This window comes from Coregonus clupeaformis, chromosome 25, assembly GCF_020615455.1.
Source record: "Coregonus clupeaformis isolate EN_2021a chromosome 25, ASM2061545v1, whole genome shotgun sequence".
NCBI classification, from domain to species: Eukaryota; Metazoa; Chordata; class Actinopteri; order Salmoniformes; family Salmonidae; genus Coregonus; species Coregonus clupeaformis.
In genome coordinates, this window is record NC_059216.1 from 20,475,532 (window position 1) to 20,502,031 (window position 26,500).

The window sequence follows — 26,500 nt, forward strand, 5'->3', positions numbered from 1 at the left end:
ACCTGTTTCAGTCTTCCAGAGATTTGAGACTGAGACGGAGGTTCACCTTCCAGCAGGACAATGACCCTAAGCATACTGCTAAGGGGAAACATTTAAATGTATTGGAATTGCCTAGTCAAAGCCCAGACCTCAATCCAATTGAGAATCTGTGATATGACTTAAAGATTGCTGTACACCAGCGGAACCGATCCAACTTGAAGGAGCTGGAGCAGTTTTGCCTTGAAGAATGGGCAAAAATCCCAGTGGCTAGATGAGCCAAGCTTATAGAGACATACCCCAAGAGACTTGCAGCTGTATTTGCTGCAAAAGGTGGCTCTACAAAGTATTGACTTTCGGGGGGGGTGAATAGTTATGCACGCTCAAGTTTTCTGTTTTTTTGTCTTATTTCTTGTTTGTTTCACAAGAAAAAATATTTTGCATTTTCAAAGTGGTAGGCATGTTGTGTAAATCAAATGATACAAACCCCCCCCAAAATCTATTTTAATTCCAGGTTGTAAGGCAACAAACTGGAAAAATGCCAAGGGGGGTGAATACTTTCGCAAACCACTGTACGTGTCAAGAGAACCAGTCAACAAGCCCACCTACCACAAACAAACCCAATGTGGTGGTGCAGAGCCATTGACCCACACCATCCTGAAGAATGACTCTAGCTCAGTGTTATATACTGGCCTTCCTCTTAGTGTTTTCTCCTCATCCACTAGCATAACCTGACTAGACCCAGCCTCATCTACACCACCATCTATAACATGACTAGACCCAGCCTCATCTACACCACCATCTATAACATGACTAGACCCAGCCTCATCTACACCACCAGCTATAACATGACTAGACCCAGCCTCATCTACACCACCATCTATAGCATGACTAGACCCAGCCTCATCTACACCACCATCTATAGCATGACTAGACCCAGCCTCATCTACACCACCATCTATAGCATGACTAGACCCAGCCTCATCTACACCACCATCTATAGCATGACTAGGCCCAGCCTCTGCTGCCTGTGTCTCATGGCCTCCTGCACGTTGACCTCTATTTCCCCCACTGGTGATTGAACCCTCACCTTGTCTACGGCCTTTATGTGGGCACGCAAAGCTCTTATGCCCCAAATCCCCTACACTCAAAGCACCGTAGACTATCTATGCTGGCAAAACCCTGCGTAGAGCCCCCTTGCCTCACTTTAAAATGCACATTTAACAGTTGCTCATTTTTATTCAGAAACATGAACAATTGCCTCTGGAACGAAACAACATGCTTAACGGCATCTGCCTGAAAACCTGCCACGACAGAGAGAGAGAGAGAGAGAGAGAGAGAGAGAGAGAGAGAGAGAGAGAGAGAGAGAGAGAGAGAGAGAGAGAGAGAGAGAGAGAGAGAGAGAGAGAGAGAGAGAGAGAGAGAGAGAGAGAGAGAGAGAGAGAGAGAGAGAGAGAGAGAGAGAGAGAGAGAGAGAGAGAGAGAGAGAGAGAGAGAGAGAGAGAGAGAGAGAGAGAGAGAGAGAGAGAGAGAGAGAGAGAGAGAGAGAGAGAGAGAGAGAGAGAGAGAGAGAGAGAGAGAGAGAGAGAGGAGAGAGAGAGAGAGAGAGAGAGAGAGAGAGAGAGAGAGAGAGAGAGAGAGAGAGAGAGAGAGAGAGAGAGAGAGAGAGAGAGAGAGAGAGAGAGAGAGAGACAGACAGGAGTAGTGGACCGTAGCTTTACCTTAGTGTAACAGTGTCAAGTCCTGTGAACTGCTTCCAGAGTGTTGTAGCTGGTTCAGGAATATTATTAGCATGCTATCACTTCCAACGGACAAAGCCTGGTTGCATTAAAAGCATTTTAATTTAAAAGCTTTTCATTAAAAGGAATGTATGTTAACTGTATATGGTATACAAGCCATCTATATCCTGTACTGTCCTACTGATTCAAGGACATCAGGAAAAATTAATGTACAGTGCCTTCTGTAAAGTATTCAGACCCCTTGACCTTTTACACATTTTGGTACGTTACAGCCTTATTCTAAAATGGATTAAATTCAATTTATTCCTCATCAATCTACACACAATACCACATAACGACAAAATGAAAACAGGTTTTTAGAATCTTTGCACATTTATTAAAAATAAAAAACAGAAATATCTTATTTACATAAGTATTCAGACCTTTTGCTATGAGACTCGAAATTGAGCTCAGGTCCATCCTGTTTCCATTGATCATCCTTGAGATGTTTCTACAACTTGATTGGAGTCCACCTGTCGTAAATTCAATTGATTGGACATGATTTGGAAAGGCACACACCTGTCTGTATAAGGTCCCAAAGCTGACAGTGCATGTCAGAGCAAAAACCAAGCCATGAGGTCGAAGGAATTGCCCATAGAGCTCCGAGACAAGATTGTGTCGAAGCACAGATCTGGGGAAGGGTACCAAAACATTTCTGCAGTATTGAAGGTTCCCAAGAAGTTTGGAACCACCAAGACCCTTCCTAGAGCTGGCCGCCCGGCCAAACTGAGCAATCGGGGGAGAAGGGCCTTGGTCAGGGAGTTGACCAAGAACCCGATGGTCACTCTGACAGAGCTCCAGAGTTCCTCTGTGGAGATGGGAGAACCTTCCAGAAGGACAACCATCTCTGCAGCACTCAACCAATCAGGGCTTTATGTTAGAGAGGCCAGATGGAAGCCACTCCTCAGTAAAAGGCACATGACAGCCTACTTGGAGTTTGCCAAAAGGCACCTAAAGACTCTCAGACCATGAGAAACAAGATTCTCTGGTCTGATGAAACCAAGATTGAACTCTTTGGCCTGAATGCCAAGCGTCACGTCTGGAGGAAACCTGGCACCATCCCTACGGTGAAGCACGGTGGTTGCAGCATCGTTCTGTGGGGATGTTTTTCAGCAGCAGGGACTGGGAGACTAGTCAGGATTGAGGAAAATATGAACGGAGCATAGTACAGAGAGATCCTTGATGAAAACCTGCTCCAGAGCGCTCAGGACCTCAGACTTGGGCGAAGGTTCACCTTCCAACAGGACAACGACCCTAAGCACACAGCCAAGACAAGGCAGGAGTGGCTTCGGGACGTCTGGCCCATCCAGAGGCTGGATTTGAACCCGATCTCTGGAGAGATCTGAAATAAGCTGTGCAGCAATGCTCCCCATCCAACCTGACAGAGCTTGAGAGGATATGCAGAGAAGAATGGGAGAAACTCCCCAAATACAGGTGTGCCAAGCTTGTAGCGTCATACCCAAGAAGACTCGAGGCTGTAATCGCTGCCAAAGATGCTTCAACTAAATACTGAGTAAAGGGTCTGAATACTTATGTAAATGTGATATGAACGTTTTTTTATTTGTAATAAATGTGCAAAAATGTCTAAAAACCTGTTTTTGCTTCGTCATTATGGGGGTATTGTGTGTAGATTGATGAGGGAAAAAAACAAAACAATTTAATCCATTTTAGAATAAGGCTGTAACGTTAACAAAATGTGGAAAAAGTTCAAGGGGTCTGAATACTTTCCAAAGGCCCGCTACATAGTTATTGAGCCAATAGCCAATGCTATGTGAACTGTGAACTGCAACGTGAACTGTGAACTGTGAACTGTGAACTGCTAGCCTTAAACCGGTTTAACCTGACCTCTGACCTCTGACCTCTATGGTAGACACCAAAGATGCACTCTCGAAAATAGGAATGCAATTGTAAGTCACCCCACATAGCCAAAACACACAATGCAAGTCGACTTGGAAACATGTTTGGATTTATTTTTCTCGTATTTGATTGTTGATTGTATTTACATACATTTAGAACTTTTGAAACAGGTTTGAATCCATTTGCAGGTAAACTGATAGACGTGTTTTTATCTGGCTAAGTTAGCCTGGTCCCAGATATGTTTTGTGCTGTCTTGCTTGATAATGACCATAGGATTTGGCAAGACAGCACAAAACAGACCTGGGACCAGGCTAGGTTCAATGCTACATCTGTATATTCTGTTCTCGACCAGAAACACAAAGTACGAAACACTCATCACACTCATTGCAAACAAGCATCTCACTATAAATGATACAAATTTACAAATGAACACATACAGTGCATTCAGAAAGTATTCAGACCCCTTGACTTTTTCCACATCTTGTTATGTTACAGCCTTATTCTAAAATGGATTAAATCGTTTTTTCCCCTCATCAATCTACACACAATACACCATAATGACGAAGCAAACATTTTGCTAATTTATTACAAATCAAAAACTGAAATATCACGTATTCAGACCCTTTACTCAGTACTTTGTTGAAGCACCTTAGGCAGCGATTACAGCCTCGAGTCTTCTTGGGTATGACGCTACAAGCTTGGCACACCTGTATATGGGGAGTTTCTCCCATTCATCGCTGCAGATCCTCTCAAGCTCTGTCAGGTTGGATGGGGAGCATCGCTGCACAGCTATTTTCATGTCTCTCCAGAGATGTTCGGTCGGGTTCAGGTCCGGGCCCTGGCTGGGCCACTCAAGGACATTCAGAGACTTGTCCCAAAGCCACTCCTGTTGGAAGGTGAGTGCTCTGGAGCAGGTTTTCATCAAGGATCTCTCTGTACTTTGCTCCGTTCATCTTTCCCTCGATCCTGACTAGTCTCCCAGTCCCTGCCGCTGAAAAACATCCCCACAGCATGATGCTGCCACCACCATGCTTCAACGTAGGGATGGTGCCAGGTTTCCTCCAGATGTCACGCTTGGCATTCAGGCCAAAGAGTTCAATCGTGGTTTCATCAGACCAGAGAATCTTGTTTAGGTGCCTTTTGGCAAACTCCAAGTGGGCTGTCATGTGCCTTTTACTGAGGAGTGGCTTCCGTCTGGCCACTCTACCATAAAGGCCTGATTGGTGGAGTCCTGCAAAGATGGTTGTCCTTCTGGAAGGTTCTCCCATCTCCACAGAGGAACTCTGGAGCTCTGTCAGAGTGACCATCGGGTTCTTGGTCACCTCCCTGACCAAGACCATTCTCCCCCAATTGCTCAGTTTGGCTGGGCGGCCAGCTCTAGGAAAGGTCTTGGTGGTTCCAAACTTCATCCATTTAAGAATGATGGAGGCCACTATGTTCTTGGGGACCTTCAATCCTGCAGAAATGTTTTGGTACCCTTCCACAGATCTGTGCCTCGACACAATCCTGTCTTGGATCTCTATGGACAATTCCTTCGGCCTCATGGCTTGGTTTTTGCTCTGACATGCATCTTCAACTGTGGGACCTTATATAGACAGGTGTGTGACTTTCCAAATCATGTCCAATCAATTGAATTTACCACAGGTGGACTCCAATCAAGTAGTAGAAACATCTCAAGGAGGATCAGTGGACACAGGATGCACACCTGAGCTCAATTTCGAGTCTCATAGCAAAGGGTCTGAATACTTATGTAAATAAGGTATTTCAGTTTTTTCTACAAAACTGTTTTCGCTTTGTCATTATGGGGTATTGTGTGTAGATTGATGAGGATTATTTAAAGAAAAATCCATTTTAGAATAAGGCTGTAACAAAATGTGGAAAAAGTCAAGGGGTCTGAATACTTTCCGAATACACTGTATAACTTAACACATGACATGTACCACTGTGGAAAATAAGCCCTCATGTTTTAGGGCAGGGAAACATAACATCATATTGAACCTAATATTGTTGTAATAATGTTCAACCTAGTCATTGTTCTGGTTCAATACATTACAACCCTGTAACTCTAACTTAGACCTTGTTCTGGTTCAATACACTAGGGCCCTCTAAGAGCCCAATGAGGAGGGCCCTGTGTATACAGAGGAGTAGGACTAGTTATATTGGCCGTAGGGCAGTGTTCTGTAGGACAGGTAGGAGTAGAATGTAGGACATTGGCTGTAGGACAGTGTTCTGTAGGACAGGTAGGAGTAGAATGTAGGACATTGGCTGTAGGACAGTGTTCTGTAGGACAGGTAGGAGTAGAATGTAGGACATTGGCTGTAGGACAGTGTTCTGTAGGTCAGTGTTCTGTAGGTTAGTGTTCTGTAGGTTAGTGTTCTGTAGGTCAGTGTTCTGTAGGTCAGTGTTCTGTAGGTCAGTGTTCTGTAGGTCAGTGTTCTGTAGGTTAGTGTTCTGTAGGTTAGTGTTCTGTAGGTTAGTGTTCTGTAGGTTAGTGTTCTGTAGGTCAGTGTTCTGTAGGTCAGTGTTCTGTAGGTCAGTGTTCTGTAGGTTAGTGTTCTGTAGGTTAGTGTTCTGTAGGTCAGTGTTCTGTAGGTCAGTGTTCTGTAGGACAGTGTTCTGTAGGTCAGTGTTCTGTAGGACAGTGTTCTGTAGGTCAGTGTTCTGTAGGTTAGTGTTCTGTAGGTCAGTGTTCTGTAGGTCAGTGTTCTGTAGGTTAGTGTTCTGTAGGTCAGTGTTCTGTAGGACAGGTAGGAGGAGTAGGCTGTAGGACATTGGCTGTAGGACAGTGTTCTGTAGGACAGGTAGGAGTAGAATGTAGGACATTGGCTGTAGGACAGTGTTCTGTAGGACAGGTAGGAGTAGAATGTAGGACATTGGCTGTAGGACAGTGTTCTGTAGGACAGGTAGGAGTAGAATGTAGGACATTGGCTGTAGGACAGTGTTCTGTAGGTCAGTGTTCTGTAGGTTAGTGTTCTGTAGGTTAGTGTTCTGTAGGTCAGTGTTCTGTAGGTCAGTGTTCTGTAGGTCAGTGTTCTGTAGGTCAGTGTTCTGTAGGTTAGTGTTCTGTAGGTTAGTGTTCTGTAGGTTAGTGTTCTGTAGGTTAGTGTTCTGTAGGTCAGTGTTCTGTAGGTCAGTGTTCTGTAGGTCAGTGTTCTGTAGGTCAGTGTTCTGTAGGTTAGTGTTCTGTAGGTTAGTGTTCTGTAGGTCAGTGTTCTGTAGGTCAGTGTTCTGTAGGACAGTGTTCTGTAGGTCAGTGTTCTGTAGGACAGTGTTCTGTAGGTCAGTGTTCTGTAGGTTAGTGTTCTGTAGGTCAGTGTTCTGTAGGTCAGTGTTCTGTAGGTTAGTGTTCTGTAGGTCAGTGTTCTGTAGGTCAGTGTTCTGTAGGTTAGTGTTCTGTAGGTTAGTGTTCTGTAGGTCAGTGTTCTGTAGGTCAGTGTTCTGTAGGTCAGTGTTCTGTAGGTCAGTGTTCTGTAGGTTAGTGTTCTGTAGGTCAGTGTTCTGTAGGTCAGTGTTCTGTAGGACAGTGTTCTGTAGGTCAGTGTTCTGTAGGACAGTGTTCTGTAGGTCAGTGTTCTGTAGGTTAGTGTTCTGTAGGTCAGTGTTCTGTAGGTCAGTGTTCTGTAGGTTAGTGTTCTGTAGGTCAGTGTTCTGTAGGTCAGTGTTCTGTAGGTTAGTGTTCTGTAGGTCAGTGTTCTGTAGGTTAGTGTTCTGTAGGTTAGTGTTCTGTAGGTCAGTGTTCTGTAGGTCAGTGTTCTGTAGGACAGTGTTCTGTAGGTCAGTGTTCTGTAGGACAGTGTTCTGTAGGTCAGTGTTCTGTAGGTTAGTGTTCTGTAGGTCAGTGTTCTGTAGGTCAGTGTTCTGTAGGTTAGTGTTCTGTAGGTCAGTCTTCTGTAGGTCAGTGTTCTGTAGGTCAGTGTTCTGTAGGTTAGTGTTCTGTAGGTCAGTGTTCTGTAGGTTAGTGTTCTGTAGGTTAGTGTTCTGTAGGTCAGTGTTCTGTAGGTCAGTGTTCTGTAGGACAGTGTTCTGTAGGTCAGTGTTCTGTAGGACAGTGTTCTGTAGGTCAGTGTTCTGTAGGTTAGTGTTCTGTAGGTCAGTGTTCTGTAGGTCAGTGTTCTGTAGGTTAGTGTTCTGTAGGTCAGTGTTCTGTAGGTCAGTGTTCTGTAGGTCAGTGTTCTGTAGGTTAGTGTTCTGTAGGTCAGTGTTCTGTAGGTCAGTGTTCTGTAGGTTAGTGTTCTGTAGGTCAGTGTTCTGTAGGTCAGTGTTCTGTAGGTCAGTGTTCTGTAGGTCAGTGTTCTGTATGTCAGTGTTCTGTAGGTTAGTGTTCTGTAGGTTAGTGTTCTGTAGGTCAGTGTTCTGTAGGTTAGTGTTCTGTAGGTTAGTGTTCTGTAGGTCAGTGTTCTGTAGGTCAGTGTTCTGTAGGTCAGTGTTCTGTAGGTTAGTGTTCTGTAGGTCAGTGTTCTGTAGGTCAGTGTTCTGTAGGTTAGTGTTCTGTAGGTCAGTGTTCTGTAGGTCAGTGTTCTGTAGGTCAGTGTTCTGTAGGTTAGTGTTCTGTAGGTTAGTGTTCTGTAGGTTAGTGTTCTGTAGGTCAGTGTTCTGTAGGACAGTGTTCTGTAGGTTAGTGTTCTGTAGGTCAGTGTTCTGTAGGTTAGTGTTCTGTAGGTCAGTGTTCTGTAGGTCAGTGTTCTGTAGGTCAGTGTTCTGTAGGTTAGTGTTCTGTAGGTCAGTGTTCTGTAGGTCAGTGTTCTGTAAGTCAGTGTTCTGTAGGTTAGTGTTCTGTAGGACATTCAGGACAGTTCTGTAGGGCATCATGGTAGGAGGCAGAGTTCTATTGGCTGTAGGTCACTGTATGAGTGGCATGTAGTGTTCTGTAGGACATAGACTAGTAGGCAGAGTTGTCATGGCAATAGGAGTGTTCTGTAGGGTATGGAAGGTAGAGGTGGAGGTGGGGGCAGTAGGTAGGTGGAGAACGTCATCGCCCTTTCCATCCTTGCCACGATCTGCAACACATATAATCCATTATGACATTTCATATTTAAGTTAAGATAAAGATATTCCCTTTAAATACATAATTTGTCCTCACAGGCAGATATAAAGCCCATGTTTGTAATTCTGCCAGATCACTCAAGTTCACCTCACCTCTGGCTAGCTGAAGGACACACAGAGGATGCGTGCCCAAATGGCACTGTATTCCATTCAAGTGCACTACTTTAACCTATGGGCCGTGGTCAAAAGTAGTGCACTAAATAGGGAATAGGGTGGCATTTGGGATTCAGACGGAGATCTGCAGTCAGTGCAGTAAGCCTAGCACACTCCTCTCTGCCAGGCCAGCCTAACGCTACAGGGAGCAGCTCAAATACATTTTGAGCTTTGTATTTTATCTATTTTAGCAATCTGGCACGTATGATGGACTAATGAAACAAATACCAAAATATAGTTTTCCTTTAAGGGATTTGTCTCCCACACTCTGAGCCTTGTCCAGGACTGAGCAGTAAAGCTCTGCAGTAATGGCCCTCCCTGCTCCACACGGTTGTCAATGTTATTGCACTATTAGCTTAGCTTCTCTCCAATACATGTCCTTTTGGAATCTGCTAGCTAGATGAGAGAAATCTGCAACTGTAGGTCAGTTGGGAGGCACACTTTCTGCTGTGTGCAGGAATGAAAAGCTGGAGGCGTTTGTCCTCCGCTCGGCTCCCTTCCTCCCCCCCTCTCTCCAGCCTGCCAGCACCCCTCCTCTCCTCTCCTCTCCTCTCTCCCCTCCCTCTCCTCTCCTCTCCCTCTCCTCTCCTCTCCTCTCCTCTCCCTCTCCTCTCCTCTCCTCTCCTCTCCTCTCCTCTCCTCTCCTCTCCTCTCCTCTCCTCTCCTCTCGTCTCGTCTCGTCTCGTCTCCTCTCCTCTCCTCTCCTCTCTCCCCTCTCTAGCCTGCCAGCACCCCTCCTCTCCTCTCCTCTCCCCCTCTCTCCAGCCTGCCAGCACCCCCTCCTCTCCTCTCCCCCCTCTCTCTAGCCTCCCAGCACCCCTCCTCTCCTCTCCTCTCCCCCTCTCTCCAGCCTGCCAGCACCCCTCCTCTCCTCTCCTCTCCTCTCCTCTCCTCTCCTCTCCTCTCCTCTCTCTCCTCTCCTCTCCTCTCTTCTCTTCTCTTCTCTTCTCCTCTCTCTCCTCTCCTCTCCTCTCCTCTCCCTCCTCTCCTCCTCTCCTCTCCTCTCCTCTCCTCTCCTCTCCCCCTCTCCAGCCTGCCAGCACCCCTCCTCTCCTCTCCCCCCTCTCTCTAGCCTCCCAGCACCCCTCCTCTCCTCTCCTCTCCCCCCCTCTCTAGCCTCCCAGCACCCCTCCTCTCCTCTCCTCTCCCCCCTCTCTCCAGCCTGCCAGCACCCCTCCTCTCCTCTCCTCTCCCCCCTCTCTCTAGCCTCCCAGCACCCCTCCTCTCCTCTCCTCTCCCCCTCTCTCCAGCCTGCCAGCACCCCTCCTCTCCTCTCCTCTCCCCCTCTCTCTAGCCTCCCAGCACCCCTCCTCTCCTCTCCTCTCCCCCCTCTCTCCAGCCTGCCAGCACCCCTCCTCTCCTCTCCTCTCCCCCTCTCTCTAGCCTGCCAGCACCCCTCCTCCTCTCCTCTCCCCCCTCTCTCTAGCCTCCCAGCACCCCTCCTCTCCTCTCCCCCCTCTCTCCAGCCTGCCAGCACCCCTCCTCTCCCGTTCTCCTACCAGCACCAACACTGACAGTCCCTCACATTCCCACGTACCCCTGCTCTCTCTCTCTCTCAGCTCTAACTTCTGCCACCCATCAGCTCCGCCCCCATCTCCTGGTGCTATTACCATGGTAACGCCTACATCAGAGGCCAAAGCACCCCCATGTGTATTTCTCTTTCTGTTTTAATCAGGACATATTGGGGATTAGTACACAGGCCTCTAAAGCCTATTGGCATGCATGTGTGTGTGGTTGCGTGTAGTGTGTGTTTGGTCACGGATGTAGTGGGGAGGAATAACACATACTGAACAACATACATATAATATGTAGAAACAACTATTACATTTAATTGGATAACATCATAAAAAGCTTGTACATACCTGTTACCCTTCACACAGAGAGGCCAACTCTGTGTCTTATTCGTTGCCGGGGATAGAAGGTGGGGATTTGGGGTTAGAGGGACTCCTGTTAAGTCACATGACATGAGGAAGGAGGAGAGACTGGAGGAGAGACAGGAGGAGACACAGGAGGAGAGACAGGAGGAGACACAGGAGGAGAGACAGGAGGAGTGACAGGAGGAGCGACAGGAGGAGAGACAGGAGGAGAGACAGGAGGAGAGACAGGAGGAGACACAGGAGGAGAGACAGGAGGAGACACAGGAGGAGAGACAGGAGGAGAGACAGGAGGAGACACAGGAGGAGAGACAGGAGGAGTGACAGGAGGAGAGACAGGAGGAGAGACAGGAGGAGTGACAGGAGGAGACACAGGAGGAGAGACAGGAGGAGACACAGGAGGAGAGACAGGAGGAGAGACAGGAGGAGAGACAGGAGGAGACACAGGAGGAGAGACAGGAGGAGAGACAGGAGGAGAGACAGGAGGAGAGACAGGAGGAGAGACAGGAGGAGAGACAGGAGGAGGGTCTAGGAGGGTATAAAACATAGCGATCTCTACTCTCTATGGTATAGATTGTCCTCCACTGCAGAACCAGGAAGGTATAGAATGTCCTCCACTGCAGAACCAGGAAGGTATAGATTATCCTCCACTGCAGAACCAGGAAGGTATAGAATGTCCTCCACTGCAGAACCAGGAGGGTATAGATTGTCCTCCACTGCGGAACCAGGAGGGTATAGAATGTCCTCCTCTGCAGAACCAGGAGGGTATAGAATGTCCTCCACTGCAGAACCAGGAGAGTATAGATTGTCCTCCACTGCAGAACCAGGAGGGTATAGAATGTCCTCCACTGCAGAACCAGGAGGGTATAGAATGTCCTCCATTGCAGAACCAGGAGGGTATAGAATGTCCTCCACTGCAGAACCAGGAGGGTATAGAATGTCCTCCACTGCAGATCCAGGAGGGTATAGAATGTCCTCCACTGCAGATCCAGGAGGGTATAGATTGTCCTCCACTGCAGATCCAGGAGGGTATAGAATGTCCTCCACTGCAGATCCAGGAGGGTATATAATCTATAATAGCAGCAGAGGGAATAAAACAGGAGAGAGAGTCCAGGAGGGGATCGAAAACCTCTGCAGCAGAACTAGGAAGGTATAGATTCTATACTATACTCCACTGCACAACCATGGCTCTGATGTTTCCTGTTATATGACATGAGGAGTGACAGGCATATGATCCAAGAGGACAGTCCAGGAGCGTATATAGAACATACTGGTCTCTATACTATAGAACACCTCTGCAGTAGAATCAGGGTCCAGGTAGATTATATTCTACAGTAGAATCAGGGGCCAGGTAGATTATATTCTACAGTAGAATCAGGGGCCAGGTAGATTCTATTCTACAGTAGAATCAGGGGCCAGGTCGATTCTATTCTACAGTAGAATCAGGGGCCAGGTAGATTCTATTCTACAGTAGAATCAGGGTCCAGGTAGATTCTATTCTACAGTAGAATCAGGGTCCAGGTAGATTCTATTCTACAGTAGAATCAGGGGTCAGGTAGATTCTATACTGCAGTAGAATCAGGGGCCAGGTAGATTCCATTCTACAGTAGAATCAGGGCTCTCTCTGATGCCTCATCATTAGCTGGCTGGGTTGTGTTGTGTTGACATCACTCTGAGTGATGTCACGTTGCTCTGCCTCAGCTGCTTCGTCAGCGGTTGGTTGGTTGGTTGGTTGGCTCGGTCGCACGGTGAAGACAGGAGGAGAGTACAACCAAGGGCTCAGTAACAGCACAGTACAGAACACACTACACGCTTAGAAAAAAAGGGTTCCTAAAGGGTTCTTCGGCTGCCCCCCATAGGAGAACCCTTTTTGGTTCCAGGTAGAACCCTATTTGGTTCCAGGTAGAACCCTTTTGGTTCCAGGTAAAACTATTTTGGGTTCCACGTAGAACCCTCTCTGGAAAGGGTTCTACCTGCAACCAAAAAAAGGTTATTCAAAGGGTTCTCCTATGGGGACAGCCGAAGAACCATTTTAGGTCCTAGATAGAGCCTTTGTGTAAAACACACAGTTCTCCATCTGCATCACAACATAGAAAAGAGTCCCTGGTCTGCTTTAGGGCTCTCAGACCATTCACTTCTACTCCCTTTCACTGTCTGCCTCATTCGCTCCCCTACCAGAAGACAAGGGCTCCGTTAAAAGCAGCCAATGTGGCTAGTTGTCATGGAGTTGTGCTTCCCCGGGGCAACAATGGTTCTTTTCATTCCAACAGCACAGTTGTCAGTTGGGTAGTTCTGACAGGGAGGGAGCTCGGCTGTGCTACTGCACTATTAGGCGGAACACTCTGATCCACATAATATACTAACGTTCCACACTGTTGTTCATAATCCACAAGACCAGATCTTTGTCCAAGTCAACCTACATACGCTATTGGTTTTGATTTGCATATTATAAAGTGTAGTTTTGGCTTCAAGATAATATGCTAAACAATACAAAGGAATGATTCTAATTTCATTAAATAAATGGTTGAGGAGAGGAGTTAAGAAGCTACCATTACTTATGAGATAGAGATGGTCTAAAGCTGTACAGCATTGAAGCTAGTTAGGAGGCTATAACCTGGGTTGGAGAGTAAGTCAGAGACCACTATGATGACCACCAATCAGAGACCACTATGATGACAGATCGAATGATGACCACCAATCAGAGACCACTATGATGACAGAGAGAATGATGACCACCAATCAGAGACCACTATGATGACAGATCGAATGATGACCACCAATCAGAGACCACTATGATGACAAACCAAATGACGACCACCAATCAGAGACCACTATGATGACAAACCGAATGATGACCACCAATCAGAGACCACTATGATGACAAACCAAATGACGACCACCAATCAGAGACCACTATGATGACAAACCAAATGATGACCACCAATCAGAGACCACTATGATGACAAACCAAATGTGTTTGATGGATCCTTTTAGTCTTCTTCTAATGCCTATTAAGGGGAAAGTCATCCAAAAGTAATCAGATTAAGTTACTGAGTTTGGGTAATCCAAAAGTTGCATTACTGATTTTGCACACGTAACTAGTAACTGTAACGGATTACATTTACAAAGTAACCTGCCCAAGCCTGGCTATAGCCATGCACATTGCAACCAGTGGTAACCAGTTATCCAGGGTAGTAACCAGTAGTTACCATTAGTAACCAGTAGTTAACAGCAGTCCAGGATAGTAACCAGTAGTTACCAGTAGTCCAGGGTAGTCAGTAGTTACCACTAACCAGTAGTCCAGGGTATTAACCAGTAGTTACCAGTAGTAACCAGTAGTTACCACTAACCAGTAGTTCACCAGTAGCATGATGGTGTGCCTCATCACTAGTCATCAGTAGTCATCACTTGTCATCCAGGCTGGCTTTGAACTGGAACTGGGCCTCCAGATCCATTTTATCGAAGGTCCTCATGTTGGTCTCCTCCCTGACCCGGTCCCGTACGTGGAAGGAGGCGCGGGCGGTAGAGCGAGCGCTCTCCAGCACGGCTCTCTTCTCCCTGAAGATCTGCTCACTCTTCTCCAGCTTCCTCTCGATGGACTGGAGGAGCTCCATCCTCCTGGCCTGCTCCTCCTCCTCCACACGCTGTCTGTTAAGTCGCTGTAGTCTCTCCTTCTCCTGCCTGCTCTGTACTGCTCTCTGGGACTTCTCCTTGGTCCTCTCTTCTGCCACCAGAGCTGCCTGCTGGGCCCGTCTCTCCGCCTCCTTGGCCCGGGCCTCCACCTGCTGTTGCTGCTGTTTCTCCCTCTTCTCCGCAGACCTCCTGGCCTTCTGAATCTGCTGCTCCTCCCTCTTAGCCTTCTCCTTCAGCTCCTTGTCTCTCCTCTCTACCATCTGTTCATAGTTCTCCAGGGAGCGGCTCAGCTTCTCCTCCGCAGCCTTCCGCGCCTCCTCCCACTCCTCCTCCTCTCTCCGGGCGATCTCCCTGATAAGGGCTGCGTGGCGCCTCCTCTCAGCCCGGTTCAGTCCCCGGCGCTCCTCGTGGGCCTGGTGCTCCTTCTCCTGCTTCTTCAGCTCGGCCGTGGTGAGTTTCTCCTTGAGGAGGATCTGCTCTTGCTCCAGCACTGCAGCCCTTTCCTCCTCCAGAGCCTTGAGGTTCTGTTCCTGCTGCTCCTTCTTCTGTTTCTCCTCCCTGGCAGCCTGCTGGAGCCTCTGTTGCCTACCGCGCTCCTGCTGCTCCGCCAGCTCCCTCCGCCGCTCCTCGCTCTCCGCAACCTGGCGCAGCTTAGCGGCCGACGACTCCCTCTCCTGCTGGCTGAGCCGGCGCTGGCGGTGGGACACCTGGGACTGCCACGCCCGCTGGCACTGCAGCACCGCCCGTTGCTTCTCCCGGTCCTCCCGCTCCCGCTGCAGGTCCCCCAGGCGCTTCTCGCTGTCCCACTGCAGGTGAGCCACGTACCGCGTCTGGCTCATGATGTCTTCCTCCTGGTACCGGGCCAGCATCAGAGCAGCGATCTTCCTGTCCCGCTCCGGCACCGCCTTCAGCCCCCGCCGACGCACCTCCTTGACGATGCGCTCCACCTTCTGGGTGGTCTGGAGGGAGTGGCTGAGGTCCCCCAGGCTGAGGCTCCTCCCCATCAATGAGTTGAAGGTGGCCAGGGTGCGGGCACGGGGGGAGGAGGACTTGGCCCAGTGGTCTCTGGGTCCATCCCAGCTGTAGGAGGAGGATGCGCCGGACTCCTCTCCAGAGGAGGTGCAGGTGGGGGTAGAGTTGGTGGTGGAGGTGGAGATGGTATCCATCCTCCTTTGTAGGGACTCTAGGGAGTGGCTCTTCCCTCTGCCCTTTGGAGTGGACACAGGGTGGCCGTTGTGGTGAGGGAACGGCCCACCTAGACCCCCTGTGATGCCGTTGAGAGCTGCTGTAGTCGGGGTGACTGGGCTCTGCATGGAACTCTTGAACATGGTGGAGGTCATGGAGGTGGTTGTTCTGGGGAAGGAGGAGGGTTTGGAGGCTGATCTGGGGAAGGTGTTGGAGGCTTTCGGCGTGGTGGTGGTGCTGCTGGGGATCTTTCTGACCACTGGAGGTGGACCTGAGACAGGGCGGGGTGCCTTGGTTAGTTCTGAAGATTTAGGACGTTTAGCAGAACCAGAACCACAGTACACACCTTTAGATGATGAGGACACAGAGCTGAATGAGCTGGTTTTAGAGGACTGCAGAGAGCTACTTTTAGCTAGAGGAGTTGTGCTAGTTTTATTAATGCTTGGACCTGATGTTGTAGTAGGACTGGAGGCCTGTCCAGTACTACTGGGGGAAGGTTTAGATGTAGTAGGACTGGAGGCCATAGGGCCTGGTTTAGATAGCTGAGTTAAGCTGGGTGCTCTGTGCTGTTCCTCTGTAGATAATGCAGCATGTCTGGGTGCTCTGTGCTGTTCCTCTGTAGATGATGCAGCATGTCTGGGTGCTCTATGCTGTTCCTCTGTAGATAATGCAGCATGTCTGGGTGCTCTGTGCTGTTCCTCTGTAGATAATGCAGCATGTCCGTTGACTGCAGCCTGAAGGATCCTCCTCTTATCTTCCCTTATGATCCTCTCTCTCTCCTCCCGGCATGCTCTCAGCTTGGCGTGCCTGTCCTTCTCATACACCTCAAACATGCCAGTCGCCACGCGCATGGACCGTCCCGGGGCCTCACGGGCGAAGTCTGACAGCGGGCGCGACAGGATCTCCACGGGTTTGACCCCGCAGCGGGCGCAGGCCTCCAGGGAGCGGGGGCTGGTCAGGACGTAGCGGCTTCCCTCCGCCACCGGGGTGTCGAAGTTATACAGGTCTAGGTGCAGCTTGGGGCATGGTTCTCTGGGCTCTGGGTCACTGCTTGGAGGCTGGAAGTCTTGAGGTAGAGGGTTCGGAGCTTGGCTGCTGTCCGGAGGGAGAGTTGCTGCCTCCTGACTGACCGGAGGGCTCTGTAGCTGGGTGTGTGGACTGGGAGGCTGGAGGTCTGGAGGGGGAGTTGCTGCCTCCTGGCTGACCGGAGGGCTCTGTAGCTGGGTGTGTGGACTGGGAGGCTGGAGGTCTGGAGGGGGAGTTGCTGCCTCCTGGCTGACCGGAGGGCTCTGTAGCTGGGTGTGTGGACTGGGAGGCTGGAGGTCTGGAGGGGGAGGAGGCGGAAGCTGGGGCTGGGTGTGTGGACTGGGAGGACTGGCCTCCTGTGCAACAGGGGGAGGGGCTACCATCCTCTCCCCCAGCCCAGCATAGTGTGTGGGTGTGGTCTCTGCATCACTGCCACACACACCCTCGCCCTCCTCTGTTGCTTTCCCATCACCTTGGTCTGGTAGTCTGGTGGGTGCAGAGGCCTCCATCTGTTTCCCCTTGCTCTGGTCCTCTGGCTCAGATGGGTCAACCATAGCTGGCTAATATTAGAACGAGGGAGGGAGGGAGGGAGGGAGGGAGGGAGGGAGGGAATTAATGTAGAGGAATGGAGTGAATAGAAGAGAGAGTTTAAGCAGCAGGATTATATCAGGCCATCTCTGTCCTGCTCTGTCCAGGGCGTAATCTGTCTCTGTCTGTGTCTGTCTGTCTGTCTGTCTGTGTGGGTGAGGGAATATCTGGGTGAGGGAATATCTAGCGCATATTTTACATGCATGGATGGTGCTGCATACATTCATACATACATTCATACATACATTCATACATACATTCATACATACATTCATACATACATTCTCTTTCATGATTCACATATGCTAATTGTGCTCCGGTTGAGGCATCCTATCTTCAGGGGAATTTAGTTACTTAATCAATAACAACATAGTAATGGAATTATCCTACGATGATGGGAATCCTATTCATTTATATGAATTCTATTAGTTAAAAATAATTAAATGATTCAATTTCTCACTCTTTTACATGGCTACGAACAAGCACAGGCTGCCGGCTGCAATGCACATATCATACACAGGCCGTATACAGGCCGTATACATAGCCTGACAGACTTAACACCTTATTACAGGCAGCTCTTTCCAAATCCCAGTTAAATGTGCATTACATTGAATATAATAGAAAAGAGCCATACAATAAAAAATATTAAAGGCACTTTTAAATCTAATTATATTTTATTACTTGTTAATTAGTAATTTAATAGGCTTACACACATCAAAAATAGTGTGTTACCATGTTAAAACGGATCTATAATAAGGCCATGTCTGCAGGCCTATGTCTCCCAAAACAACTCCTGCCACATCGCATCAACACAGATGACACATCTCACCCCAAAACGAGACAGTTTTTTCCCCCCAGATTACATTTTAAAAAATCATTAACATTAATAGGCTATATAGCCTACTGACTGAAACAAAACACTCACTAACCTGCCACTTTGACAATTGTTTCCTAAACCGATGCTTTCTAGTTCCAAATGAGTGCGTTTAGTCCCCTCCACACGCTGCATACTACCAGGTGACGGAGGAATTACTCCGTGCGCTGACAGACCCAGCGATGGAAGATCACACGCGTCACTGCGACCCCTCAGCGACGCGACACAGACACTGTCTTTCTCCGTCTGTTACAGAGAGCCGTTCTTGATGACACGACTGGATGCAGTCTTTCAACTCTGCGTGTTTACATTTATCTGCAGCCTCTATTTAATTTTTTTTTTATTTTTTTTATTTTTTTTTACCGCAAATGGCTTGTTGTTTTTTTCTACTAGGCTATATTATGTGGGTTGGTCCTTGCTTAGTCTCTGTGCTAGGCTGCTGTGCTAAGTCCCTCCATCCCTCCGTCCCTCCGTCCCTCCATCCCTCCATCCCTCCGTCCCTCCGTCCCTCCGTCCCTCCGTCCCTCCATCCCTCCATCCCTCAGGCCCTCCATCTCTCCGTCACTCCATCCCTCCGTCCCTCCGTCCCTCCATCCCTCCGTCCCTCCATCCCCCCATCCCTCCGTCCCTCCATCTCTCCGTCACTCCATCCCTCCGTCCCTCCGTCCCTCCATCCCTCCGTCCCTCCATCCCTCCATCTCTCCATCCCTCCATCCCTCCGTCTCATCTCTTCATCCGCTACTATAGCCCCGCCTGCTGCTGCTGCTGCTTGTGACAATATGGTAAAAAAATATTGTGCAATGGCACTGCAATGCAATCCCCCCTTCTCCTTTTGTCTGCTCATCCTACATTATAAAACGACAATATTATAAAATTACTGAAATAATAGAATAATAGAATATTTGATTATTTCCAGAATATAGCATAATAGCATTTATTCTCTATTTTGCAGCAATATAATGAAGGCCTATGTAGGCCATATGAAGCCTGTAATTGTAAACGAACGACCACTAAGATTTTTATACAACGTTATATTTCATAGGCTTTAGTAGAAAACAAAATCGAAAAACAGTAGTTGCACAGTAACTAGCTTACCTTATTAAAGATCCCGAAAGCTTCCAAAAAATACATGTTTATTATTCAAGCTATTAATAGACAGAATGCTGTGTTCAACGTTCTAATACTGTGTTATTTTATCCATCTGCAGCTCGCCATCTGCCATAGACGGTGTAAATCTGCCAGTGGGCTTTCGTGGGGGTGGCCAAGACCGTAATGAACCAAGATAGACACTAGGGGATGCTGTAGGCTCATGGTGTTAGCTGTACAACGCTGTAATTTACAGTGCCTTCAGAAAGTATTAATACCCCTTGACGTATTCCACATTTTCAGTTTTTTAGACATTTTTGCAAATCTCATGGATGATTTTCTTAAATTGTATGTGGAGGCGTCACCGGCTGGAGCGCCGTTATGTATGTTATGTATCAGACCCATGGCCCAGCGTCGTCCAGGGTAGGGGAGGGAATGGCCGGCAGGGATGTAGAGCATGGCGTTTGCAACGCCAGGGTTGTGGGTTCATTTCCCACGGGGGGCCAGTATAAAACATAATAATAATAATAATACATAAAAAAAACAAGATAATGTAAGTCGCTCTGGATAAGAGCGTCTGCTAAATGACGTAAATGTAAATGTATTTTATAAATGGTCTAATAAATGAAATCAAACAATCAATTGTGCAACATTTGCCCATTATTCTTTTCAAAATTATTCAAGCTCTGTCAAATTGGTTGTTGATCATTGCTAGACAACCATTTTCAGGTCTTGTCATAGGTTTTCAAGTAGATTTAAGTCAAAACTGTAACTCGGCCACTCAGGAACATTCACTGTCTTCTCCAATGTAGATTTGGCCTTGGGTTTTAGGTTATTGTCCTGCTGAAAACTGAATTCATCTGGTAGAAAGCAGACTGAACCAGGTTTTCCTCTAGGATTTTGCCTGTGCTTAGCTCCATTCCGTTAATTTTTTTATCTTGAAAAACTCCCCGGTCCTTAACAATTACAAGGATACCCATAACATAATGCAGCCACCACCATGCTTGAAGATATGGAGAGTGGTACTCAGTAACGTGTTTAGTGCCTTGTTGCAAACAAGATGCATGTTTTGGAATATTTTATTTCTGTACAGGCTTCCTTCTTTTCACTCTGTCATTTAGGTTAGTATTGTGGAGTAACTACAATGTTGTTGATCCATCCTCAGTTTTCTCCTATCACAGCCATTAAACTGTAACTGTTTTTAAGTCACCATTGGCCTCATGGTGAAATCTCTCAGCGGTTTAATTCCTCTCCGGCAGCAGAGTTAGGAAGGACGCCTGTATCTTTGTAGTGACTGGGTGTACTGATACACTATCCAAAGTGTAATTCATATCTTCACCATGCTCAAAGGGTTGTTCAATGTCTTCTTTTTAAATTTTTACCCATCTACCAATAGGGGCCCTTCTTTGCGAGGCATTGGAAAACCATCCCCTGGTCTTTGTGGTTGAATCTGTGTTTGAAATTCACTGCTCGACTGAGGGACCTTACAGATAATTATATGTGTGGGGTACAGAGATGAGGTAGTCATTCAAAAATCATGTTAAACACTATTATTGCACACAGAGTGAGTCCATGCAACTTATTATGTGACAGGTTAAGGAGAATTTTACAGCAGAAAACGTAATTCCACTTTGACATTATGGGGGTATTGTGTGTAAGCCAGTGAGACAAAAACTATATTTAATCCATTTGAAATTCAGGCTGTAACAACAACACGTGTAAAAAGTCAAGGGGTGTGAATACTTTCTGAAGGCACTGTATCAGAAAGCATTTTGAGAGAGAGAGAGAGAGAGAGAGAGAGAGAGACAGCGAGAGCGACAGAGAGAGAGAGACAGAGAGAGCGACAGAGAGAGAGACAGAGAGAGCGACAGATAGAGAGAGAGAGAGAGAGAGAGAGAGAGAGAGAGACAGAGAGAGAAAGAGAGAGAGACAGTCTGTCCTATCTGGTGTCCTGTGTGATGCTCCCTCTAATTCTCTTGAGTCTCTCTCTCTCTCTCTCTCTCTCTCTCTCTCTCTCTCTCTCTCTCTCTCTCTCTCTCTCTCTCTCTCTCTCTCTCTCTCTCTCTCTCTCTCTCTCTCTCTCTCTCTCTCTCTGTCTCTATCTGTCGCTCTCTCTGTCTCTCTCTCTGTCGCTCTCTCTGTCTCCCTCTCTCTCTCTGTCGCTCTCTCTGTCTCCCTCTCTCTCTCTGTCGCTCTCGCTGTCTCTCTCTCTCTCTCTCTCTCTCTCTCTCTCTCTCTCTGTCGCTCTCTATGTCTCTCTCTCTCTCTGTCGCTCTCTCCGTCACTCTCTCTGTCTCTCTCTCTCTCTCTCTCTCTCTCTCTCTCTCTCTCTCTCTCTCTCTCTCTCTCTCTCTCTCTCTCTCTCTCTCTCTCTCTCTCTGTCGCTCTCTCTGTCTCTCTCTATGCCGATCCAGTTCTGCTGCACCTTCTATAATCACTGTGAATATTATTTAACCCTGCTGACGTTTAAACGTCATGTAGAACGATCTGGCCTAAATGGCCATGTACTCTTACACTCTATCTAGAACCTAAAGGGGTTATTTGGCTGTCCCCATAAGATAACCCTTTGAAGAACCCTTTTTGATTCCATGTAGAACCCTTTTGATTCCATGTAGAACCCTTTTGGTTCCAGGTAGAACCCTATTGGGAACCAAAACAGGTTCTACCTGGAACCAAAAAGGGTTCTCCTATGGGGACAGCCGAAAAACCCTTTTGGAACCCTTTTTTCTAAAAGTGTAAACTCTCCAGCTGGCACAGCCAGAAGGGGACTGCCCACCCCTCAGAGCCTGGTTCCTCTCTACCCAGTGCAGCCAGAAGGGGACTGGCCACCCCTCAGAGCCTGGTTCCTCTCTACCCAGTGCAGCCAGAAGGGGACTGGCCACCCCTCAGAGCCTGGTTCCTCTCTACCCAGTACAGCCAGAAGGGGACTGCCCACCCCTCAGAGCCTGGTTCCTCTCTACCCAGTACAGCCAGAAGGGGACTGGCCACCCCTCAGAGCCTGGTTCCTCTCTACCCAGTACAGCCAGAAGGGGACTGCCCACCCCTCAGAGCCTGGTTCCTCTCTACCCAGTACAGCCAGAAGGGGACTGCCCACCCCTCAGAGCCTGGTTCCTCTCTACCCAGTACAGCCAGAAGGGGACTGGCCACCCCTCAGAGCCTGGTTCCTCTCTACCCAGTACAGCCAGAAGGGGACTGCCCACCCCTCAGAGCCTGCTTACTCTCTAGGTTTCTTCCTAGGTTCCTCCTTTTCTAGGGAGTTTTTCCTAGCCACCGTGCTTCTACATCTGCATTGCTTGCTCTTTGGGGTTTTACCTATGTAAGGGTATAACATTGTATTTGCGGCCTGCACGCACTAAGTATTTAAAACATTCATTAATTTTCTATTTGGTCTGGAGCCTGAGTTTAGCAACTACCAAGTAGTCTGAGAGCCAAAAACTCTTGAAATGTAGCCTAATGTTTATTTGATATTAGAAATAGGCCCAGGCCTATATTACAATTTCATACCCCCTTGTACTTTCCATGCAGTCCTTGATGTCAACACAGGAGGTATTCTACAAACACACTTCAGAATCCTGCAGGCTCCCTTTTTTCTCCACCAAATGTTCCTTTGTTGTTGACCAGGATTCAGCTATGTCAGCCATTTTCCCTCTTCACACAATAAGCCCCATCACTTATGAAATCAGCTTTACTATGCAGAAGATGTCTAAATATTTTTGATACCCAACAAGGATTTTTCCAGAGCTGAAAGTCTGTGTTTACAGAGAGAACAATTCCATGCTCCTGACCTGAAGGGTTAGTTAAGGTTAGAGGACAGTACACTGCTGATGACGAGACCTTAAGAGAATACTGTTTCACTCTCTCTCTATCCTATTTCTACCCTATTCTATTCTGTTTCTTTCTAATAACTATTCTAATGACTCCTGATCTCTCTACAGCAGCGTTTCCCAAACTCGGTCCTCGGGACCCCAAGGTGTGCACGTTTTAGTTTTTGCCCCTCTGAGGGGCTGCATCATTCATGGGGGACAACATGTTTACTGTTACCTTGTTTCACCTGATACTGAATCTCAGCCCCTCTGAGGCACGAGGCCTGGGGAGAGATTGGGCGCAGGCAGGATGAGGGGAGAGATGCCCAGAGGGCCACCAACACATTGGGTGCTACAGGCAGGAACAGGCTGAGAGGAGAGATGTTTAACTATCCACCCAGAGGGTACAGGCAGGCTGAGAGGAGAGATGTTTAACTATCTACCCAGAGGGTACAGGCAGGAACAGGCTGAGAGGAGAGATGTTTAACTATCTACCCAGAGGGAACAGGCAGGCTGAGAGGAGAGATGTTTAACTATCCACCCAGAGGGTCCAGGCAGGCTAAGAGGAGAGATGTTTAACTATCTACCCAGAGGGTACAGGCTAAGAGGAGAGATGTTTAACTATCTACCCAGAGGGTACAGGCAGGCTGAGAGGAGAGATGTTTAACTATCCACCCAGAGGGTACAGGATAAGAGGAAAGATGTTTAACTATCTACCCAGAGGGTACAGGCAGGCTAAGAGGAGAGATGTTTAACTATCCACCCAGAGGGTACAGGCAGGCTAAGAGGAGAGATGTTTAACTATCAACCAAGAGGGTACAGGATAAGAGGAGAGATGTGTAACTATCTACCCAGAGGGTACAGGCTAAGAGGAGAGATGTTTAACTATCTACCCAGAGGGTACAGGATAAGAGGAGAGATGTTTAACTATCAACCAAGAGGGTACAGGCTAAGAGGAGAGATGTTTAACTATCTACCCAGAGGGTACAGGCAGGCTAAGAGGAGAGATGTTTAACTATCTACCCAGAGGGTACAGGATAAGAGGAGAGATGTTTAACTATCAACCAAGAGGGTACAGGCTAAGAGGAGAGATGTTTAACTATCTACCCAGAGGGTACAGGCAGGCTAAGAGAAGAGATGTTTAACTATCTACCCAGAGGGTACAGGCTAAGAGGAGAGATGTTTAACTATATACCCAGACGGTACAGGCTAAGAGGAGAGATGTTTAACTATCTACCCAGAGGGTACAGGCTGAGAGGAGAGATGTTTAACTATCAACCAAGAGGGTACAGGCAGGCTAAGAGGAGAGATGTTTAACTATCTACACAGAGGGTAGAGGCTAAGAGGAGAGATGTTTAATTATTCACCCAGAGGGTACAGGCTAAGAGGAGAGATGTTTAACTATCCACCATGAGGGTACAGGCAGGCTAAGAAGAGAGATGTTTAACTATCTACCCAGAGGGTACAGGCAGGCTGAGAGGAGAGATGTTTAACTATCTACCCAGAGGGTACAGGCTAAGAGGAGAGATGTTTAACTATCTACCCAGAGGGAACAGGCAGGCTAAGAGGAGAGATGTTTAACTATCTACACAGAGGGTAGAGGCTAAGAGGAGAGATGTTTAACTATCTACCCGGAGGGTACAGGCAGGCTGAGAGGAGAGATGTTTAACTATCTACCCAGAGGGAACAGGCAGGCTAAGAGGAGAGATGTTTAACTATCTACACAGAGGGTAGAGGCTAAGAGGAGAGATGTTTAACTATCCACCCAGAGGGTACAGGCTAAGAGGAGAGATGTTTAGCTATCTACCCAGAGGGTACAGGCAGGCTGAGAGGAGAGATGTTTAACTATCCACCCAGAGGGTACAGGCAGGCTGAGAGGAGAGATGTTTAACTATCTACCCAGAGGGTACAGGCAGGCTGAGAGGAGAGATGTTCAAATATCCACCCTGAGGGTACAGGCAGGCTGAGAGGAGAGATGTTTAACTATCTACCCAGAGGGTACAGGCTAAGAGGAGAGATGTTTAACTATCTACCCAGAGGGTACAGGCTAAGAGGAGAGATGTTTAACTATCCACCCAGAGGGTACAGGCTTAGAGGAGAGATGTTTAACTATCCACCCAGAGGGTACAGGCAGGCTGAGAGGAGAGATTTTTAACTATTCACCCAGAGGGTACAGGCAGGCTGAGAGGAGAGATGTTTATCTATCCACCCAGAGGGTAAAGGAAGGCTGAGAGGAGAGATGTTTAACTATCTACCCAGAGGGTACAGGCTAAGAGCAGAGATGTTTAACTATCTACCCAGAGGGTACAGGCTAAGAGGAGAGATGTTTAACTATCTACCCAGAGGGTACAGACAGGCTAAGAGGAGAGATGTTTAACTATCTACCCAGAGGGTACAGGCAGGCTGAGAGGAGAGATGTTTAACTATCTACCCAGAGGGTACAGGCTAAGAGGAGAGATGTTTAACTATCTAACCAGAGTTTACAGGAAGTCTGAGAGGATAGATGGTTAACTATCCACCCAGAGGGTACAGGCAGTCTGAGAGGAGAGATGTTTAACTATCCACCCAGAGGGTACAGGCAGGCTGAGGGGAGAGATGTTTAACTATCTATCCAGAGGCTACAGGCAGGCTAAGAGGAGAGATGTTTAACTATCTACCCAGAGGGTACAGGCAGGCTGAGAGGAGAGATGTTTAACTATCTACCCAGAGGGTACAGGCTAAGAGGAGAGATGTTTAACTATCTACCCAGAGGGTACAGGCTAAGAAGAGAGATGTTTAACTATCTACCCAGAGGGTACAGACAGGCTAAGAGGAGAGATGTTTAACTATCTACCCAGAAGGTATAGGCTAAGAGTTGAGATGGTTAACTATCTACCCAGGGGGTACAGGCTAAGAGGAGAGATGTTTAACTATCTACCCAGAGGGTACAGGCTAAGAGGAGAGATGTTTAACTATCCACCCAGAGGGTACAGGCAGGTGAGAGGAGAGATGTTTAACAATCCACCCAGAGGGTACAGGCAGGCTAAGAGGAGAGATGTTTAACTATCTATCCAGAGGCTACAGGCAGGCTAAGAGGAGAGATGTTTAACTATCTACCCAGAGGGTACAGGCAGGCTAAGAGGAGAGATGTTTAACTATCGACCCAGAGGGTACAGGCTAAGAGGAGAGATGTTTAACTATCGACCCAGAGGGTACAGGCTAAGAGGAGAGATGTTTAACTATCTACCCAGAGGGTACAGGCTAAGAGGAGAGATGTTTAACTATCTACCCAGAGGGTACAGGCAGGCTAAGAGGAGAGATGTTTAACTATCTACTCAGAGGGTAAGGGCTAAGAGGAGAGATGTTTAACTATCTACTCAGAGGGTAAGGGCTAAGAGGAGAGATGTTTAACTATCTACTCAGAGGGTAAGGGCTAAGAGGAGATATGTTTAACTATCTACCCAGAGGGTACAGGCTGAGAGGAGAGATGTTTAACTATCCACCCAGAGGGTACAGGCAGGCTAAGAAGAGAGATGTTTAACTATCTACCCAGAGGGTACAGGCTAAGAGGAGCGATGTTTACCTATCTACCCAGAGGTTATAGGCAGGATAAGAGGATAGATGTTTAACCATCTACCCAGAGGG

General features: G+C 47.8%; 1 protein-coding gene across 2 annotated transcripts; it reads right to left on the reverse strand.

The window, feature by feature from the left end:
* Positions 1-13,620: 13,620 nt before the first annotated feature.
* Positions 13,621-19,203, reverse strand: ccdc177 (coiled-coil domain containing 177). Of its 2 annotated transcripts, none has more exons than XM_041847379.1 (2): positions 19,083-19,203; positions 13,621-17,085 (listed from the first exon to the last, which is right to left on the reverse strand). In XM_041847379.1, the coding sequence occupies exons 1-2, from the start codon at positions 19,116-19,118 to the stop codon at positions 14,086-14,088; spliced, it is 3,036 nt and encodes a 1,011-aa protein (XP_041703313.1). In that variant the 5' UTR covers positions 19,119-19,203; the 3' UTR covers positions 13,621-14,085. The 2 variants fall into 2 exon arrangements, with proteins under 2 accessions (XP_041703313.1, XP_041703314.1); XM_041847380.2 differs by lacking the exon at positions 19,083-19,203 and adding an exon at positions 18,043-18,427.
* Between the last annotated feature and the right edge of the window lie 7,297 nt (positions 19,204-26,500).

Excerpts from the sequence above, each read along its gene's own strand:
- ccdc177 (XM_041847379.1), bottom strand. The coding sequence starts at position 19,118 with ATGTATTTTTTGGAAGCTTTCGGGATCTTTAATAAG. Across the intron at positions 17,086-19,082 it reads CTTTCGGGATCTTTAATAAG|CCAGCTATGGTTGACCCATC; the intron begins GTAAGCTAGTTA and ends TTCTAATATTAG.